The sequence below is a fragment of the Protopterus annectens genome, chromosome 9.part0 (genome assembly GCF_019279795.1).
Source record: "Protopterus annectens isolate FY-2018-M chromosome 9.part0, PAN1.0, whole genome shotgun sequence".
NCBI classification, from domain to species: domain Eukaryota; kingdom Metazoa; phylum Chordata; order Ceratodontiformes; family Protopteridae; genus Protopterus; species Protopterus annectens.
The window spans coordinates 54,805,966-54,828,930 of NC_056743.1; the positions used below are offsets into that span (position 1 = coordinate 54,805,966).

The 22,965-nt window shown below is 38.5% G+C and overlaps 1 protein-coding gene across 1 annotated transcript in view; it reads left to right on the plus strand.

Annotated features, from left to right (window-relative positions):
* The window catches only part of LOC122810494 (neuron navigator 2-like), a 2,968,645-nt gene that overhangs the window by 1,034,558 nt on the left and 1,911,122 nt on the right, over nt 1–22,965 (plus strand). Inside the window, exon 15 of the mRNA XM_044082075.1 lies at nt 16,617–17,006. Within this exon, the coding sequence (XP_043938010.1) occupies nt 16,617–17,006 (390 nt within the window). The remainder of the gene's footprint in view (nt 1–16,616; nt 17,007–22,965) is intronic.

Here is a 22,965-nt window from a genome sequence, read left to right on the forward strand (position 1 = left end):
ACCTTGTATGAAAACTAGTTTCTTATGGGATTTCAGGTCCCAAAAGGCCATACTATCACCCCAGCTGTAAATCCTTCCACCTTCAACCATACTTACAGTACCAGATCCTATCCAACATCTTGTTCAGTCTATCAACATCTCAACCCCAGGCACATTAGCTCTAGATCCAAACACTACCACAAACTAATAAACAAATTCCTGAAGTTCATCACCAAGTATAGACTCAACCTAATACTTGGTGGTGATATTCACCAACCCTGGCCCACTCACTTCAAATACACATACCCCCTCTACTTGTAATCTAAGCTACAAACCTACAATTTATAGGCCAACTAACTCTCTCCTAGTCTGTCATCTCAATATTAGAAGCATTAATAACAAGGTACATGAATTGCATGCACTTCTGGATGTCCACTCCCTGAGATTCTCTGTTTATCTGAAACCTGGTTAAAACCTAACACTAAAGACAATGAAGTGTTACCACCTGGGTACAACATACACAGGCTGGATCGTGCTTCGAGGAAGGGGGGTGGGGTAGCTGTACTCTATAAATCTGAGTTGAATGTCACCATAGATGTAATAAAACCTCCTCAGATTAATAACTCTGAGATTCTTGCCACCAAATTGCAACTTAATAAAAATAAATGCATTAATATCATCTGTATGTACATTCCCCCAGGTAACAATATATCTACATTTGAAGATATCCTGCACTGGTTATCATGTCACTACCCCCAAGAAACTCTACTACTTGGAGACTTTAACATAGACTGGGGCACCTGTTCCTTAGAATCCCCAACCACCCATATTAACCTGCATGCATTTACACAAATCATATCCACCCCTACCAGGATAGGTAAGCCCAGCCAAAAAGAAAGTATACTTGACTGGGTACTCATAAACAGTCACCCCCAACTGTACACCTCTGGTACCCTCCTTAATGGCCTAAGTGATCACCTTCTCACATATGTAATTAAGCACAAAACCATTAATTCCCAACAACCCTTACTCAGAAAGGTTAGAAACAATAAAAACTTTGACCCTGCCAAATTCCAACAAGAACTAAACTCATGTAATTGGTCTATTCTAAAACACCTCCCCTTAATGGAAGCAGTAGCATACTTTAACAACAAATTCCTTGAGATCCTTGATTTGCATGCACCTGTTCGTTCAAAGAGAACCAAGGCAAAAACTGCACCATGGCTTTCTATAGAGTCTAAACTCAAAATTACCCTTAGAAACAAAGCATGGGCTTTATGGCGTTCTTCTAAAGACCCTCAAGATCACATTAAATACAGGCAATCCAGGAACGAAACCAAAAAATCAATTTTACAAGACAAAAAACAATACTACTGTAATTTACAGACAGTAAATCAAAATAACCCTCAGAAGTTTTGGGCAGGTTTAAATAATCTACTACATCCTGGACAAACTTCAACCCCAATCCCTGCTGCTACTATTGATAAAACCCCTGAAGATGTTTCTGATAGTTTTAACCAATTAGTTACTGAGACAATTCAAGCCCTAGCTAGCCAACTACCTCCTAACTCCCCTGGTCCTGAAAGTAGAACCCCTAGAAACCTACTTGCGTTCAGCTTCCAACCAGTCGCCACTTCACTTATCCGTACCTTGATCAAAAAATTAAAACCCACTACACTTTCTGCTGATCAACTCCCTGCCGAGTACCTACAAAAATCAGCTGATGCTATTGCTTACCCCGTCTCAATACTAATCAATCGAACCATAGGAGAAGATAAAATTCCCACCATCTGGAAAATATCCTATGTAATCCCACTTCACAAAGGAGGCAGCTCTACTGAATTCTCCAATTATAGGCCAATAGCTATACTCTCTCCACTTGCAAAGATTATGGAAAAATGTATTCATAGACAATTCATGCACCACGTAATCCAAAATCGCCTTATGGCAGACACTCAGCATGGCTTCCGTCCTCATCACAGCACTACTTCAGCCCTCCTAGCCTTTACTAACACCATAAACCATAATTGCAACAATAATTATATATCCTCAGCCCTCTTTTTGGATCTTTCCAAGGCATTCGATATGGTTGATCACCAACTTTTAATCCACACCCTGCAAACATTCTGTCTAGATACTGGAGCCCTCCAATGGTTTCAATCCTACCTGAATGGTCAACAGCAGGCTGTCGTCTGGCAGAACAAACTCTCTAACCTTCTACCTAATACCCTCAGAGTACCACAAGGCTCTATACTAGGGCCCTTGCTGTTCTCCATCTTCATTAACTACCTTTATACTGTCATCCCAAAAGTCAGCTGTATCCAATATGCTGATGACTCTACTCTGATTTGCTCAGCCACATCTCCAGTAGAGTTATGGTCAGCTACCCAGACCACCTTTAATACAATAGAAAACTGGCTTTCTGAACATCGTCTGATCCTAAATCCCAAAAAAACTAAAATGCTGTTATTTTCACCAACACGTAGGTCTACCGCTTTCACCTTTACCATAAAATCAAATGATGGCACAATAATCTCCCCTGACCCATCTACAAAACTATTAGGTGTCATCATAGACAATAATCTCAAATTTGACCTACATGTTAACCAAACTATCAAAACCATCAATAAAAACTAGGGTCACTTTACAGAATAAAAGCCTTCCTAACCCCTCCAGCTAAAATTGCCATAGCTCACTCTCACCTTCTTTCAACCCTTCTGTATGCATCCCTTCTACTCTCGAATTTGAACAAGACTGTCCTTAACAAACTCTCAATTTGCTACAACCACATTGCCAGGTTTGCTACTGGGCTGCCTTTTAGGACACATCATTGCATCAATCTAAATCAGCTTGGTTGGCTTGAACTACCTAGCCTAATCCAGTATAACCAACTGATTATGGCCTATAAAATCCTCTATAATCCGGACAATACTCCTGCACTTAAAATATTATCACCCCCTATAACAATCCTAGACCGCTTCGATCCTCTAACAAACTACTAATTCAGACTAGCAAAATTAATAACACAGCCGGTGATTCCCTCTTTGCAAACTCTGTAAGTAGATCCTGGAACTCTCTTCCAGCTGATATTACCTTACTTTCCACCTTAGGTCAATTTAAAACTAGACTCACACAACATTTGGCACTTAACTGGCTATGTCAATGTATCAAGCCTGGCTAACTCGAATGTGTAAAAATCTGTTAACCAGTTTACTGTGTAATTTAATTTAATCCTGACTTGTGCTCAGGACTAACTGTAACCTGTGGAACTTGTTTAACTTGCTTACTTATGTAATCTCTGTAAATAATCTGTTTGTAATATGTAATGCTGGTATTATGTAATGCTGTATCTGCTTACCCTTGGAGCTTTTCTCCCCGGGCCTCCGCTGAAAATGGACATGCATCAAGTCGGACTATCCCGGTCAACAAATGTAAAATAAATAAAAAAATAAATACATTTGCATAGTTATTATTTAATGACTCCTACTTACAGGTTATTGGAGGAGTCAGTGGGGTTTCAGTGATTCATAAGAAGTCCACTCAGGAGGTACAGGTATTTGGGATTGATGAGGCCTCCTGGTAGTATTTCTCCGTGCAGAAGCAATCAGTTATATAGTATTGCTTCTGGGTCTTTTGAAGATTATTTCAGTCTGTAAACAGCAGAGATCTTATAAATGTTAAACTCATTGTTTGCCAGTATAGAACAGTAGCTGCTGACCACTGACTGAACAATACCTCTATGTGCTGCTTCACTGGATGTACTATTCATATACTGGGACCACTGGGCTCCACTCTGATAAAGATTACAACTGTTTATCCCACCTAGGTATTAGGTGCTGGGCTGTAACAGTGGGAGCTTTCAATATTTTCATCATAACTTTATGATGTTGTGTTGTACTAAGTGTAGTTGCTTAACAGAAAATACGCCCCTGGGATCACTTCATTGGCTCTGCTTGACAGAGGATCAGTTAATTAATCAATGGGGCAGCGAAAGCCGACACATTCTGGCTAGGCTTATAAATACCCTCGGGCAGATAGCCTAGTACCTACCTATGAACCTATGAACCTATTACTTTGCAAATATCATAGTACTGTCCACTGTCAGTGTCAGGTACTGTATTACATACCTGCATAAGTCATGCTTTTACTTTTTTACAGTATGTAGTCTTTCTAAAATCACAGCTTTATGCACTTTTGATATAGCTTTTGCTACAGTCCTGGAATACATGGGCTGTAAAAGACTGCCGATACTTAAGGAACACTCTCTTGAAAAGTCTGTGACATCATCCATTGGCAGGAAAAGCAGATTCAGTGAAAGCCTGGTGGTGGCATTTAGTGTTAACAAACATGTCCAAAACATGTGTTCAAAAATAATTCAGCTTAAAGTATGTATGTCAATGTGGTGATAAGCAGGGGGACACCTCTGTGTTCCAGAGGATGGAGTTTGGTTGCACTTAGTGGCAAGTAATACACTAATTCCTAGCAGTACTTGAACAATATGTGAAGTGGTTAGAACTTGCACGCACAATGGAAAAATATTACTTGAAAGGCGTGTATGTTTATGCAGGTGTAAGCAGTTTTATAGTCAGGGAAAGTCTTTGACATAGAGGGCATGTGCAGTAAAATAAGGGTATGTTGTGATTTCACAAGGATAACATAACAGTGTATCAGGATGAAAGGAACAAGTGAAAATAAGTCAGTACAGGGAACGGAAGAATACTCCTGTAGAAATAGGTACAAAGCATGTAAAAGGTTTGAAAAGAAGAGCTGTACGTTCAGTCCTGTTAGGAACTGTACTGTTTATAAAGAGCAAAAGGAAGTATTTTCTACAGTTAACCACCCTCATCCAGAGATATATATGTTCCCTTGAGCTGCAGCTGTGAGTAAGGCAGTTTGTATGATCATTTACTTTTTTTATTATTATTATTATTACTTTTGGAACCTGTGCTTCAGAGACAGGGGAAACATATTTGATCCTCCAAACTCACACTTCTGGTACTGCCTTGTAAGGCCTGAAAAATAAGTGGCTACGTTCCTGTACTAACCCCTCATGAATGCTCTGATACATCACAGTATACCTCAACCATTTCCAACTTCTTCCCCTGTGTTTAATCTTTTATTCCTACCGGTCTGTCTTAACCTTATTTCTTGACATAAGTCATATTTTACAAATAGTACTAGCTAAGTTCAAAGCCTAGGTTTTGTTGTCAAGATGTAACAAATTTGTATTTTCTTATGTATACTACATTTTGTTTATTGTATACTTTATTGATTATTGTAATGCATGCATTAAAATTTACTGTTACTCGTGGAGCTTATCTCCCTGGGTCCTCGCTGAAAAGGACCTGTGTCCAGTTGGACTTTCCTGGTAAACAAATGTTAAACAAATAAAATAGATACATTCTCCACCAGTACTACAGCACTATAATAGCATGTAGTACAGTACCATAATACCACATAGTACAACCCCATAATACCACATAGTGCAGCACCATAATACCACATAGTACAGCACTGTAATACCGTGTAGTACAACACTATAATACCATGTAGTACAGCACAGAAAATACAAATTTGTTACATCTTGACAACAAAACCTAGGCTTTGAACTTAGCTAGTACTATTTGTAAAATATGACTTATGTCAAGAAAGAATTATTAGAATATTAAGATAGAACCAAACACCCTAATACTGGGTGATTTTAACTACCCTGCCATTAACTGGGAAAACTACTCATGTCCCAACACCTTTGTGCAACGGTTCTTGGAATTCATAAATTCCAATGCCCTGGATCAACTAATCAATAGTCCCACCAGGGGCTCCAATATCCTAGACCTGGTCATTACCAACATGGCAAATCAATGCTTCATACCTATGGTCACCCCCTCGTTAGTCAGGTCTGACCATAAGCTAATCACCCTTAACATCCACATCCCACCCCACCCCCAGTAAAGAAACCACCATAAAAACTTCTCCAAAGCCAACTTCATGCTACTCAAGTCAGAAGTGACAAACTTCATGACACCCATGCAGACGGGAACTGAAAGTTCAACTGCTGAATCCTACACTAAGGCACTGTACGAGCACATCCACTCATGCATGAATCGTGCCATCCCAAATAGAACCAAAATGCTCTCATCCAAAAAGGAAGCCAATCTGGTGGTCCCCTGCCATAAACAAACTTTACAACAAAAGGAAGAAACTTTTGCAGAAAGAGGAAAATCCCAGGATCAAAAACTCCCTTACTAGCCTCAGTAAGAAACTGAGATGCCTCATAAAATCCTCCAAAGCTAGTTATGAAAATAAAATTGCCAAAGATTCCAAAGACAACCACAAAGCATTCTATAACTATGTCAAGAATCTAAATGGCAATGCTCAGATCTGCTCTGAGCTAAAACAGAATGGTAATAAATATACTGATCCAAAGGATATTGCCAATATCCTGGCAGATCGATTCAGTGCCAACTTCACCCCCCTCACCCCCTAAATGGCCCATCTCAATACCGGAAGATTGCCAAATTCCAGTAATAACGGCCACACAGGTACAAAACGCACTCTCTAAAGCCAAGAATACAGCATCCATGGGACCAGATGACATCCCAGGCTGTGTACTACATGAACTACAATATGAACTGGCACCTCACCTAAGTGTCATGTTTAATCATAGCCTCACCTCAGGTTTTGTGCCCACTGAGTGGCGCAGAGCTACAGTTATCCCAATCCACAAGGGGATCCACCTTGGATCCCGGAAACTACCGTCCCATCAGTCTGACAAGCCTTATCTGCAAGGCCATGGGCGTATTATCATGGAACTTATAAACAAAGACATTGGCAACCTTCAAACACTGGACCCCACCCAGTTTGGGTTTGTGAAGGGCCGATCTTGTCTCCTGAACCTGATTGACTTCTTTGAATCAGTCTCCAGAGCCATGGACAAGGGTAAGGTGGTCCACACAGCCTATCTAGACCTTGCCAAGGCCTTTGACACCATCCCCACTCTGGAATCATAGATAAACTTACTAAGTTGGGTATTAATCCCTATGTCACCCAATGGGTTGCTAAATGGCTTACTGATAGAACCCACACTGTAAAAGTAGCGACTCCAAATCCAGCTCCAGACAAGTGACAAGTGGAGTACCTCAGGGTTCAGTCCTGGGGCGCTCTTGTTTGGCATCTACTTCTCTGAAGTACAGGTCAACACTAAGGGACTCTGGCTAACAAAGTTTGCAGATGACTGCAAACTGGGAGCCATTATTGAATCCCAAATGATGTGGATACTCTACAAAAGGGCCTTACAGAAACAGATGCTTGGTGCCACAGCCATGGGCTCAAGCTCAATGCCAAGAAATGTATTATTATCCCCTTTGGGAAAAAACATGTATCCATGAATTACCATATAGGTGGCAGTACACTAAACACAGAAAGTGTGATAAGAGACTTAGGGACACAGGTGGACAGTGGTCTCACCTTCAATAACCACATCGCCACAACAGTCAGGAAATCCTTCTATGTGGCACACCTCATCACGAAGGGCTTTTCATCCAGAAAAAAGGAGGTCATTGTCCACTGTACTCATCCCTCATTAGACCCATTATAGAATACAACGCCCCATTTGGTATGTACCTCTCAAGACATCTGCAACAACTGGAAAGGCCTCAGAAATACCTCACTAAAAATCACAGGCCTAAAGCAGATGCCCTACGCTGACCGCCTTAAAAACTCCAGCTATACTCTGTGCATATCGTCTACTCAGAGGCGATCTCTGCTTAACATACAAGGCCATGTCAAACCCAGAGCTGTTGGACATGCTACACTTAAAGAAATCCCAATCCCTCAGAGCTACACGCTCCAGGGATCTAAACCTTGTCATCACAATAAACAAAACATGCTGGAGGGATAGGTTCCTGACCCAGAGACTCCCCAGACTCTGGAATAGATTGCCCATACATGTCAAGCAGAGTGCCTCTTTGGACCTCTTCAAGAGGAACCTTGACGTTTGGATGGGAGAAAGGAAATTCACCCCAGGGATCACGTCAGTCGCCCTGCTAGACAGGGGTCCAGGAAAGTAAATAATGTGGGAAGAAATAGCCAGGGAATTGTTATGGCTAGGCTTGTATAGGCCCTAGGGCTGATAGCCTAGTACCAACCTATGAACCTATGAACCTATGAACCGTAGTACCACGTAGTACAGCAATGTAATACCACGTAGTACAGCACTGTAATACCACGTAGTACAGCACCATAGTAACACATAGTACAGCACTGTAATACCACTTAGTACTGCACCATAATACCACATAGTGCAGCACCATAATACCACATAGTACAGCACCATAATACCATGTAGTACAACACTATAATACCATGCAGTACAACGCTGTAATACCACGTAGTACAGCACCATAATACCATGTAGTGCAACACTATAATACCACGTAGTACAGCACCATAATGCTACATAGTACAGCACTGTAATACCACATAGTACAACACTGTAATACCATGTAGTACAACACTGTAATACCACGTAGTACAACACTGTAATACCATGCAGTACAGCACTGTAATATCACATAGTCCAACACTGTAATACCACATAGTACAGCATTGAAATACCACATAGTACAACACTATAATACCATGTAGTGAAGCACCATAATACCACATTGTACAACACTGTAATACCACATAGTACAGCACTGTAATACCACATAGTACAGCACTATAATATCACATAGTACAGCACTATAATACCACGTAGTACAGCACTGTAATACCACATAGTACAGCACTATAATATCACATAGTACAGCACTATAATACCACGTAGTACAGCACTATAATACCACGTAGTACAGCACTATAATATCACATAGTACAGCAGTGTAATACTACAGGTGAAATATTTTCCTTCCCCTTTTTGATTTTCTTTTTTCACTTCTTTTCCTCTTCTCACTATGGAACAAAAGCATCTAGTTAATACTTTGTTCAATATTAAATGTATTCTGCTCAGCTAAAGTACATTCATTAACTTGTCATTAAGATGTGCTCTCAGCACTTTGTCTAAAAGCACATTTCTCCACAATTGCACATTACGATTATATGTTCTGTTATGAACCTACCCTTATTGTTATATTTGTGTGTTATTGCAATATTGTTTAATATCATGTTTATGTGCCTTCTTAATGTTTTTTGACTAATATGGTACAGTTATAACCTCCTTTGCTTTGCAAAATATACAGAAAGTATATTTTATCCTGTAGACAAAATTAATTGCCAGCCCTTGTTTAATTTCTATTTTTAAGTAAAGCACTCCATCACAGACGTTAGCTTGCCCCCTCCCCATACTGTACTTTCTAACAGCAATCTCCCTTTGCAAGCTGTTTCAACTATTTGAAAGCCCTGCTGCTTTTCTAGTACTATGAAACCCTTTCTCTTACAAATTGTGGTCTTTCTAAATCCCACATACTCCTGGTTACAAGTGTGTTTTATTTCAAAAGACAGGTATGCAAATCAAGTAAGTCCAAAGTACTTACTGTTTGTCCTGATTGTTTCAGGACATTAGCTGCCCCCCCCCCCATTCTGCACTTAACACAGTATATAAAGACAGACTACAGCTAGAACTATTTGTATGCTCTGCTGTTTTCCTACTTCTACTAAACCTTTTCTCTTATAAATTCTTGTCTTCCTAATTTCCACAGAACTCCTTGGTAAAATTGGTTTATTTTATTTCAGTAAAAAAGGTATGCAAAACAAGCAAGTCAGAGTACCTACTGCCTTTTCTTATTGTTTCCTGACTGAAAAGAAAGTATAACTAACTACCCCACTGTTGTAAGTGCAAATATAGCTTAAGGCATTTCTATATTCATTTACCTTACGTCCTCACTGAAGTAGAGGTTCTCTGTCACCACTGATGACTAACTACCCCACTGTTGTAAGTGCAAATATAACTTAAGGCCTTTCTATATTCATTTACCTTACGTCCTCACTGAAGTAGAGGTTCTCTGTCACCAGTGATGACTAACTACTCCACTGTTGTAAGTGCAAATATAGCTTAAGGCCTTTCTATATTCATTTACCTTGCATCCTCACTGAAGTAGAGGTTCTCTGTCACCAGTGATGACTAACTATCCCACTGTTGTAAGGGCATATATAGCTTAAGGCCTTTCTATATTCATTTACCTTATGTCCTCACTGAAGTAGAGGTTCTCTGTCACCAGTGATGACTAACTACTCCACTGTTGTAAGTGCAAATATAGCTTAAGGCCTTTCTATATTCATTTACCTTACATCCTCACTGAAGTAGAGGTTCTCTGTCACCAGTGATGACTAACTACTCCACTGTTGTAGGTGCAAATATAGCTTAAGGCCTTTCTATATTCATTTACCTTACGTCCTCACTGAAGTAGAGGTTCTCTGTCACCAGTGATGACTAACTACTCCACTGTTGTAACTGCAGATATAGCTTAAGGCCTTTCTATATTCATTTACCTTACGTCCTCACTGAAGTAGAGGTTCTCTGTCACCAGTGATGACTGACTACTCCACTGTTGTAAGTGCAAATATAGCTTAAGGCCTTTCTGTATTCATTTACCTTACGTCCTCACTGAAGTAGAGGTTCTCTGTCACCAGTGATGATTAACTACTCCACTGTTGTAAGTGCAAATATAGCTTAAGGCCTTTCTGTATTCATTTACCTTACGTCCTCACTGAAGTAGAGGTTCTCTGTCACCAGTGATGACTAACTACCCCACTGTTGTAACTGCAAATATAGTTTAAGGCCTTTCTATATTCATTTACCTTATGTCCTCACTGAAGTAGAGGTTCTCTGTCACCAGTGATGACTAACTACCCCACTGTTGTAAGTGCAAATATAGCTTAAGGCCTTTCTATATTAATTTACCTTACGTCCTCACTGAAGTAGAAGTTCTCTGTCACCAGTGATGACTAACTACCCCACTGTTGTAAGTGCAAATATAGCTTAAGGCCTTTCTATATTCATTTACCTTACATCCTCACTGAAGTAGAGGTTCTCTGTCACCAGTGATGACTAACTACTCCACTGTTGTAAGTGCAGATATAGCTTAAGGCCTTTCTATACTCATTTACCTTACGTCCTCACTGAAGTAGAGGTTCTCTGTCACCAGTGATGACTAACTACTCCACTGTTGTAAGTGCAAATATAGCTTAAGGCCTTTCTATATTCATTTACCTTACATCCTGATTGAAGTAGAGGTTCTCTGTCACCAGTGATGACTAACTACTCCACTGTTGTAAGTGCAAATATAACTTAAGGTCTTTCTATATTCATTTACATTACGTCCTCACTGAAGTAGAGGTTCTCTGTCACCAGTGATGACTAACTACTCCACTGTTGTAAGTGCAAATATAGCTTAAGGCCTTTCTATATTCATTTACCTTACATCCTCACTGAAGTAGAGGTTCTCTGTCACCAGTGATGACTAACTACTCCACTGTTGTAAGTGCAAATATAGCTTAAGGCCTTTCTATATTCATTTACCTTACGTCCTCACTGAAGTAGTGGTTCTCTGTCACCAGTGATGACTAACTACTCCACTGTTGTAAGTGCAAATATAGCTTAAGGCCTTTCTATATTCATTTACCTTACATCCTCACTGAAGTAGAGGTTCTCTGTCACCAGTGATGACTAACTACTCCACTGTTGTAAGTGCAAATATAGCTTAAGGCCTTTCTGTATTCATTTACCTTACTTCCTCACTGAAGTAGAGGTTCTTTGTCACCAGTGTGAGCACAGTACCATTGAGACGCTGGCGTCCTATACTGACTCTACTCCCCAAACTACACTCTGAAATCTCACTATCCCAATAAAATACTATATAACTTCCTACAATTAATCAGAATAATTTCCAATATCTTTAAGAAATCCTGAGCTAATCTGACAAAGGGCTGACTGATAGTTTTTTTCACATTCAGCAGCTACTCAGTTGGGCCCCACTCCATTTGCCTTTGCTACGCTCGGGCTCACTCCACTCTCCTCCCACCCCCATTCCCACACACCTCCATATCATTTCCTTTATCCTTATCCACCTGAACCACACCCCTTCCAGCTGCTTCCCTGTGCCTCCCAACTACTTACTTCCTGACACACCTCTTCCCCTATAGTACCTTCATACATTTCAACTTTCCCACTTTCTACACATACTCTACCTTCAAACCGTGCCTTTCAAACCTCAAACCTTACTCCTGATACCTATACTTTACTTCTTATACCTCATCACATCCTGTCACACACATCTACCCCCACCCTAGTTCTACCCAACAAACAGTACTCTACATCCAAATACCAAACCCGAGACTCCTCTGCAAACCAGTCCTTCTAACCCAAACTATGCCACTCCCCTTCCTAAAATAAAATTATCTCTCTCCCTCCCAACCACATCAAAGCAGAAAAAGAATGTCTCCCCATTTAAACACTTACTCTACTTCAAACCACTACTTCTATCAGGAGACATCCATCCTAACCCAGGCCCCTCCCAACCTACCATAAATAATAATCCTCTTGTACAAAAATCTACTAACCTCAGCCCCTTAAAAAAGCAAGTATTCTTCTGCTCTATCACCCTCAGGAGTGTAGTAAATAAAGTACAGGACTTCCATGCCAGGTTAGCTAACTATACCCCTGACATAGTCACCCTAACTGAAACCTGGCTGAAACCATATAATAAAGATAGTGAAATTACCCCACCTGGCTATAACATCCATAGGCAAATGAAAAGAGGAGGAGGGGTAGCCATACTCTTCTGTGACCACCTCTCAATAACTACCCCAAACCTCCCTCTACCCACTTTCTGTACAGCTGAACTCCTACTTACCAATATTAAACTTAACAACTTTACCACCATAATTGTTTTAGCAATCTACATCCCCCCTGGAGATAATCTTAGCATACTGGAGAACATCCTACACCACTCTCACAGACCATCCTTAATGAAACCATCATTTTAGGGGACGTAAACATAGATTGGCTTGCAATTCAAATTCTCCAAACTACCTCTTGTATCAACCTACATGGATTTGAGGAACTAATCACTTCCCCTACCCATATTAGCAAGTCACACCTGTCACAGTCTCTCCTGGACTGGATTTTGGTGTCTCATCCCCAAAATTACCACAACCCTCACACTCTACCAAATTCCCTTAGTGACCACTGCCCTATCATAGTAAATAGACACACTCCCCATTTCACCATACCTTTCAGGTTTATCACCTCCCGCAAAACCTCATCCTTTAGTCCAGACTCTTTCATAAACCAACTCTCTAATATTAACTGGTCCCATCTCACTGCACTCCCCTTAGATGAGGCTGTCCACTCTTTCAACTCTACCTTTCTAAACATCCTCAACTCCCTTGCTCCCCTCCGTACTATCAGAATCAAAGCAAACACCTCTCCATGGCTGACCAAATATACTAGAGCCTTGATGAAAAGACATGACAAGATATGGAAATTATGGACCAAAACAAAGACCCCTTCTCTCCTAGAGACTTACAAAGAACTTAGAAATCAAATAAAAACAATTATCAACAAAGACAGGATCAACTTCTATGCAAACCCTCCCACTACACTAAAATCTGACCTTAAAAAATTCTGGAACTCAATCAATCATATACTGCATCCAGGAAACCCTTCCCCTCCCAACCCATGTCCAAATAAAACTTTTGAAGACACTGCCACTGAATTTAACAATCATTTTATTAATTCAATAACTACCAGAATTAATGACCTCCCCACTAGTAAAAATACTAAAAAAGACACTTTCTCATCTTCCCCTCCTTCTAACTCTTTCTCTCTTACATCTGTCTCAACTAAATATATTAAATCTCTACTCTCTAAACTCAAACCCTGCTACCCCTCAGCTGATAACCTACCCTCTTACTTCCTACATATAGCTGCTGAGCCCCTAGCCTATCCAGTATCCATCCAGATCAACCGATCTATCTCTGAATCATACGTTCCATCAATATAGAAAACTTTCTACACATTACCCATACATAAAGGAGGTAAGTGTTCTGATATATCAAACTTCAGACCAATTGCTATACTGTCTCCCCTCTCCAAGATTCTTGAGAAATGCATTCACAAGCAGATAATGCATTACCTTCTCCAACAGAACCTTCTAACACACACACAACATGGATTTTGTCCCAAACACAGCACTACAACTGCACTAATATCCTTCATTAATACTGTATCACTGGCCCGTGACAATAATAAACTAGTCGCATGTCTGTTCCTCGACCTCTCCAAAGCCTTTGACACTGTCTCCCATCCCCTCCTCCTAGACAAACTCTCCCACCATATTCTGGTTTTCCAGCTATCTCTCTAACTGCCAACAAGCTGTTAAATGGCACTCTGCTCTTTCTCCCCACCAAGCGTCCCAATGGGTGTCCCCCAAGGATCCATACTGGGGCCACTGCTCTTCAATATTTTCACCAACCTACTTTACACTTCTTGTCCCAACTCCACACTTGTACAATATGCTGATGATTCTACAGTCATCACCATTGCTGACAATACATCTGACCTCCACTCTACTACCCAAGCATCATTCAACACCATAGAGACATGGCTTTGTGACAACAAATTAATTCTCAACCCTAAGAAAACTAAGCTCCTACTCTTCCTCCCAAAAAAAACTCATCAGTCTCAAAACACCAGTTTCCATCCTATCTAGCAATAACACTGTCATTACCTCTGACCCTAGCACTAAACTGCTAGGAGTCATAATAGATGATCATCTGAAATTTGATCTCCAACTCACCACCTCTATCAGAAAGACTCACCAGAAACTCTGACTCCTTTACCAAAACAAAAGACATTTAACCAACTCAGCCAGAATAACTCTCTCCCTGCATTTCCTCTTCCCACCCTCCTTTATAGCTCTCAATTATACACAAATCATAACACCGCACTCATAACCAGACTTGAAACTACATATAATAAAGTTGGCAGATTTGCTGCAAACAAAACCTACAAATCACACCATTGCCTATCTCTTAAACAGTTACAGTGGCTTGAATGCACTCATTTGCTGCTACTACAGCAACTGTTAATTATCCACTCCATCCTCTATCTACCATCTTTCTGCCCTAGCCTTCAATCAATTATAACTAAATATTCCCCAACCAGGACATTATGTAGCTCAGACCAAGACTTCCTACAGATCTATAAACCCAAAACCAAATCAGGGTGTTTACTTTATAACTATAACCCTGATACAACTTGGAACCAACTACCCCTAGAAATTAGGTCCCTTAACCAAACAAAACATTTCAAACTAGCCACTCAGGAATATCTAATAAATAAATGGTCCTGTCATTGTAGTCATCCTCCCTGAAACTACCTAACCCTAGCTTCTGTCTCTCATCTCTCCTTTCTTTTCCACTGTCTTTCTTAATATTCATCTACCTCTGTCTCATTGCTTAACATCTACATTACCTTACTACTCCATCTGTACCTATACTGTATGTAACTACTTAGAAATAATGAACACTGTTTTCCCTACATTGACATAGTGCCTAAGTTTTTGTTGTAAAAATTCTGACATTGTACTCTACTGCTTTTCTGTATGATTTGCTGTAAATGCTTTTTGCAGTTTGATCTCTAATATTTGTACTCAACTGTTTTCTGTAAAATTTTATTGTAAAATGTTATTTCTCTAATTATTTTAGCTGCCAATGCAATTTTCTTGCTGACTTCATGTAAAATGTTAATACTGATTGCGGAGCTTTTCTCCTCGGGTCTCCGCTGAAAACGAGCTAATGCTCAGCTGGACTAACCCGGTTAACAAATGTAAAATAAATAAATAAATAAAAATAAAATTGTACATCTACCTCCTATTTTGTCTTGAGTACTTTATACCATTTTTGTATTTGTACAGCTTTGTGACCCAGGTCATGGCTGAAATGGGTTTATGGATCATATTGGCCATCTGGTTAAAAAATCAAATAACCAAATAATTCATATTCATTTTTGCTTGTGAAATCATGTTCTGCTTTTTTTACTTATCTTTGATGCTGCTGTTTAAACATTATAGCAGAATCTTTACCATAACCACTCTGTTCCTTTTTATTTTGTTAGCATTGAAGGCTCTTCATTTACTCACCCCTTATGATAATTTAACATCAGTCATCTTCTCATCTCCTGCTCAACAATACCAAGATGTTAAGTAATTCCTAGTAAATGCATTGCTGGAGAGAAGGATTGTACAGCAAAGATTTTTTTTTAACTTTTAAGAACTCTTCCTTTTCTGATATAGGAAATGGTTTAGAACTATTTTGGTGATTATATCCCTTAAGAAGATACAGACGATGCCAGAATATGTATACTAAGAGGGAGCTCAATCACTTTAACAGGAAACAGATAACACTGGTGTGTATCATTAGGGTTACATGAGAAATGAGATTTTGCTTTTTTACTATGTACAGCAGTTCTTTTGGTTGTGCCTACTTCAGTAGTCCATCTCAGACTTTGAGTACATAACAGTTTTGCCATTTTAGCACTACTCTATTTCCTGTAAAAAAACTATAATTTATTCCCATGTATGTATGAATATTTTAAGGTTCATTTTCAGACATTTTTTTTTTTCTATTTTCAGCACGTTGGAGACAACGTTTGACACCAGTGTTACTACTGAAGTTAGTGGGAGTAATATGCTTAACCTGCCAGGAAGGCCGACCCCACTGTCATGGAGAATTGGACAATCCAGCCCCCGTCTTCAAGCTGGAGATGCTCCTTCACTAGGAAATATGTACCCCCCACGAGGGAATGCCAGTTGTTTTATAAACTCTGAATCAGGACGCTACATGTACTCTGCACCTCTAAGGAGGCAGTTAATTTCCAGAAGTAGTAATTTGTGTCCTATGGGCAGTTCTGACAAAGATAAGGATGAGGCAACACCTGAACACAGCGGTGTGGATGCTGCAGGTTATATGAGTGATGGAGATTTGCTGGGGAAGTCTCTAAGGACAGATGATATCGCTAGTGGGTAAGCTGATTTATATTTATTTTAGCATCTTAGCTCTAATTGGACTCGTAGTGTATAGCACAATGATTTTTCATCTCTTCAGATACCCAAGGGTGGTTTACATACTGCAGCAAGAGCTTTCACAGCAGCCTGCAGCTTTAAACATGCAGAATTTTGTTTCATATTGTTTTTAAAGTATTTACAGTATTTTTTTTCCAGTAATATTTGTTGGAAAACTAACTTGCATTTTTATAGATAAATGTATGGAATGGGGCATTTTCCCTGATTTTTTATGTAGAACTGCATGAATCATAAGTGTCCTACAAAAATTAAGACATTTAAAATCATTTAATCATTCATCTTTTCCAGGAGATTTATAACTTTTTAAAATAAATTTGCAATGTTTGCAAGTTTGCAAGACTTTGGCTTCAATTCAGAAAGGCTTACCATACGGGGAAAGTCTTAACAATGCCATTTTTTTTATTGTTCCTTTTTACTTACTTGTGAGCTCATGTTTATTGTTTGCCTTTCTTTTATAAGTTGTTTTTTTGTCAGTGTTTTATTCATCCTTAAGTCCTCAAATTCCTCTTTTTGATATAGGTTATTTTTTCTATTTACTAATGGTTGACATTTTGTGCTTATGGTTCTTTCTAACTGATCTTTTCACCACTCTTGTTTTGATTGTTCGTTGTATTTTGAAAATATTTACATTTCTTTATTGCTTACTTTGTAAACTTGCTCATATTTCTATTATATATTTATATTTGCTTCTTCTTAATCTGAAGTTATATACTTTGTAGAAAGTTTTTTAAAAAATCATTTTATGGTACAATTTTTAAAAAGATCACCATTTTATTTATACCTACACCTAAAATATATACCTGTTTATTCTTGTCTTGCATTAATTTTAAAATTAAGCAACACAAAAACAAAATGTGATTTGATAACGTCTTACTTTCCCAATGTGCTGAAAAAAGTTAAGAAAAGCACAGGAAGAGTGAATATTAAACACACCTTTGAAAAATTATATGGCGCTGCTTATTGTGATGGATTTGAAGTCTTCTTAAGACACTCAGTCTTGCTAGCTGGATTCTGCTGAAATCAAAGTCTGGTTATATTTGCATTCACAGTCTGTTGCATACAGAAACTTGCAGAATATACACTGATGAGAGAATATACTTTGCAGCATCAACTTAGAGCAGTAACAAATAACTTTTTATAATACACCAGACGGACTAACGTTGCAGCTTAAAGTACTGTTCCACTTTACTTCTCATATAGTACAGATGATGTGAGAGATATAACATTCACCTCGGGACAAATGTGTCCATACCAATACCCCTAACATAACTAGATTAATACAGATCTTTATATATAATTTTAGTCATGCACATACATATACATTTGCTCTTGGTATTCTGTTCTGGAGAATTGCTCATCCTGTAGAAACAATACTGATTGTTGCAGATGCTGACGCAAACTGCTGACTTAATGATTTTATTTTTCAGCTTTTCTGACAGTATGAACATCCTGTTTTTTGTCTTTAGTATTCTATTTGTATTTTTGTATAAGAACATATGTTCTTGTGCCAAATGCAGAAAAACATGTTTTTAAGGAAACACATTGTAACAGTGTTATAAGCATGTCCTGTTGTTTAAGGAAACATATTGTGTCCATTTTTTTTATATGCAGAAAAACATGTTTTTTAAGGAAACACGTTGTCACAGTGTTCTTTAAAAGCAGATTTTGCATTTTTGCTCTTGCATAAATCCTGTTTGTAAGGAAAAAAATGTCCATTCAGCAGGTTCCTTATTTTCCAAGCCACGGTCATTTAGTATGGATGCTAATCACATATTGCTAAACTCTATTTCTACATTTAAGCAGCTTTATCTTATACCTTATTTATGTTGTATATTTGTAGCAAAGTTACTTTCAACCTTAGTATATTGTTGAGCACACTCTAACAATTCCCTCTTTTTTATTTTAAACCAGGGAAAAAAATTCAGCATTATTTGATAATACTTTTTCGTTATGACAATTAACAACAGTAACTTGACAAGCTTTTGCTAAGCAGACTTTAATACATGTAAATAATATGCAACCAAGCATTACAATAACAATAAAAGAAATTAAAAATACAGTGATTTTTCCTGTCCATCCTGTAAATAGATTACTAAACCATTCACTCCAATCATCACATCATTCCAGTTTTTTCTAGTATGTTGAGACACTTGTGCAATCACTTCTAAATGTGCTTTTACAGATTCTGTTTACCGTGGAATAAATGTACAACATTGTTCTCCTATTAAAGCACATGTACCCCCTTGGGATGCTAATATGTAATCTAATGCCATTCATTTTTGCAAAGCCGTAGTTCGTATAGCTGTCATTTCGACAGTAATGTCAAGGACTGCATTGAAAGTGGCATTTGCCAATACCTCAACTAGTTTAGATAGTTTTCCCAGCTCCCAGATGGCTTTTGCAGCCCCATACCAAGGGAGAATACATGCTCCAGAGATTACATCATCTCCTAAATCCATATCTTTTAATTTAATATAATCAAGATTTTGATGATATATACGTGATGTAGCTAATCACAGGTAATATATCCCTTTTCTTTTTTGCATTTCTAATGCTTCCTTTTGGTAACTCTTTTACATGATGCATTGCTGGTACCACTAATCCTATATAACAGGTATCATACCTCCCTTAAACACTTGCAGGTAAAAATGACAGACCTTAAACAGTGTCTGAAGGAAAAGGAAAAAGAATTAGATGAATTAACAGAGACTAACCTCCAAAATACTATTTTGATATCCCAGCTTAAGGAAGAGTTAAAAAACACAAAACCAGTCCAAATTATAGAACAGGGACAGGGAACCACTACATATTTATATACACAGTCTAGATTATTACAGAGCTTACCACAGTGGAGTGATAAAAAAGGCATATTTTATAATATGCTTGCATTTGAAGAATGGGTGACATATACAGCAGGATTTGATATATGGACAGATGCATTACTTAGATGTTTCTGGATTTTCATTCCCAAATGTTTCAAAACTTACATTCAATTAAAATAAGATGATTATCAGTTAAACACTAAAGTAAGATGTATGACAGCCATTTTAATGGCATTTACACGAGGGCAACCTCTCACAGCCAAATTATTAGATAATTTTAAAATTACTATCACACATAAATTAATGGAACAAAGTGAACATTTTAAACTTGCATTTCAAATCATATATCAAAAAACAGAGACATGGGAAAAAATGTCCATTCAGCAGATTCCTTATTTTCCAAGTCACGGTCAATAAGTATGGATGTTAATCACATATTGCTAAACTCTACTTCTACATTTAAGTATGCTTTATCTTATACCTTATTTATGTTGCATATTTGTAGTAAAGTTACTTTCAACTTTAGTATATTGTTGAGCACACTCTAACAACCTTTTCTTCTTTAAACTTATTTTTTACAGGAAAGATTGTTCATTGCACCCCCTGATGTGGGAATAACCACCCACACTCCCCCAACTTATACTGTATATACACCAGTTCTGAGATTGCCATACCTCTGAGAAAAGGGAATATTCTACAAATAGCAATCACAGACTTGGTATATGTAAGTTTGGATTTTCAGCCCTTCAGTTTCCACATTACAGAAATCGCTAGTGTGGGTGTCAACCATTCAAATGGTTTTAGACTTGACTAGGACACCCTCACTGAGATTTTAGTATTACTTTAAATTTTCTCAAATGATACTTAACATAGCTGTGCAGTCATCTATTTTCTATCAAAAGTACATACTTAAAGCTCGTATCCCATTATGTTTGCATCACAAGCACTCCACCACAAAGCAACTCATTTGATAAAGTGGAAAAAAATGCAATCATAGCCTTATACTCATTTCAAATCGCCAAGACTTTTTAAGCTTTGTATTTCAGTATCACAGCTGTACTTCACATTTTGTTAATCAGGATGTTTTTATCTTTCACCTGATTTCTCTTAAGTCTAGCATCTGGAGATGTATCAGTTAGATTTTGGTCAAAAAGAAAACAAATTTGTAAAGGAGTAGAATATAGAGCAGTTGTTTTAAGTCGTGCTGTGTAATGTCTACTACTCTGAGCTTATGACAACATTGTCATGTTATAATTCTAAACCCCATCTCCTAAATCATCCTTACAGTGATTAATTTTAACATGACTAGATAGTGCTACAAATTGCATACCTTTGCAAACCAGAAATAATACAAATATTTAAAAAGCCAGTCAGGTGAAACTCCAGAAGCACTCAGTGTGTTCCACGTAATACTTACAAATTCATAGATATTACAAAGCCACTGAGTCTCTTGACTATTTTTGCATTGCCATAACCCCCCCCTCAGGCAGATCTTCTTTTCTCCAGGAGGGCCATACTGTACATTTCCGGAGTAAATTTGTAGATTCCCATCCAGTCATATAGTTTTATGTCTAAAGGAAGATATTCCGTTGCACTGCATCATATGTAGGGGATGTTTGTTCTGGAGGTTTGGGAGATGCTAGGTTATAATCATGTCCCTCTCTTGCATTTTATATATCTGTTGGTGAAGATTTAGGTCCCTGGTTCTAGAATTGGTGGAGCTATTGGACTTCAGAGAAACAGGAGGTCCAGGACTATCAGATCTCTAGTGGTGCGATAAGTGAAATAGACTTCTCCACTCAAAAGTCTGTAAGTCACTGAATAAAGGGATAGACTCTCTTGGTAGCACAGGGACTTCAGGCCTGTGATCTTTTTCATGAGGAACCTTTGGGGTCTTTCTAATTGTTTGGTATGCTTAGTGAGATATATCTCAAAGGGGGTATTGTACTCAGTAAATGACATCATCAATGTTGAGTATGAGGAATTGATTAGGCCTTGATGATAGTCCTTTGGCAATTAGCTGGGTTAATTGACAGGATTGTCTGACAACCATTAGAATTTGATGGACAAAAGAGAGGGAGCTACCAACCTACGTCCCTATGTCCCCAAGTGCATTTTTGTTTTATAGAGGTGGGTTGTCTAGACAGTATGATGAGGGGAGGGCTGTCTACAAATAGGGATGGTACAACACTTTTTTTAGCAATTAGTTTGAACCAATATTTAGTACACCAAGAGTTTACTAAGGGGAGTTTATTATGGAAGGTTTGAGTGTCAGAGGGTGATTTAACAACAGCCTCCAGTTTGCAATCATCTGCAGACTTTGGTATGGGTCTGAGAAGTACATACCAAAAGGAGAAGTCCCAGCACTGAGCCCTTGAGAGATACTGCTGGTCACTTCATAATTTATGAGAAGCCTGTAACTCACTCTGTGTAGGGTCTGTCTTTCAGCCAGTTTGCTACCCATCTTAGGGGTTAATGTTTAAAACAGTTAAGTTTTGTATAATGCCAGCATGGGTAATGGTGTCAGTGGCCTTAGCCAGGTCACATTACGCTGTCTGAACTGCATGGTCACTGTCTACAGCCTTTGAAACCCTTTCAAAGAAGTTTACCAGATTAAATAGAAGGATCCACGCTTCACAAAACCCGACTGTTGGCGGTGAACTCTAACAATATTCTTGATGCTACACTTTAGGAAGTTAGTTACAATACTTTCCATTCTTATTTCCAACTTACAGAACAGTTTCAAGCATATTCATGGCATAATTATTATGCTTTTAAATGGTATAGAATGCTTCTCAGGTCGTTTAGACCATGAAGTAATAGCTGCAGTATTTTTTCAGGCCTTTCTAAAGCATTTGATATTGTTGGCCACGCTGCCTTTTGTAACAATATGTTGTCTATCTGGGAGCAGCAGTCTTTTAAATGGAACAGTACCACATCGCACTTCTCACATCTGACTGTTGGTGTTCCTCACAGACCAATACTACATCTATTCCTTTTTACAATTTCTGCAAATGATAGGGCCTGTCATTGTGAAAGTGCAGAGTTGCTCTAGTATGGTGACGACTTCATATTTC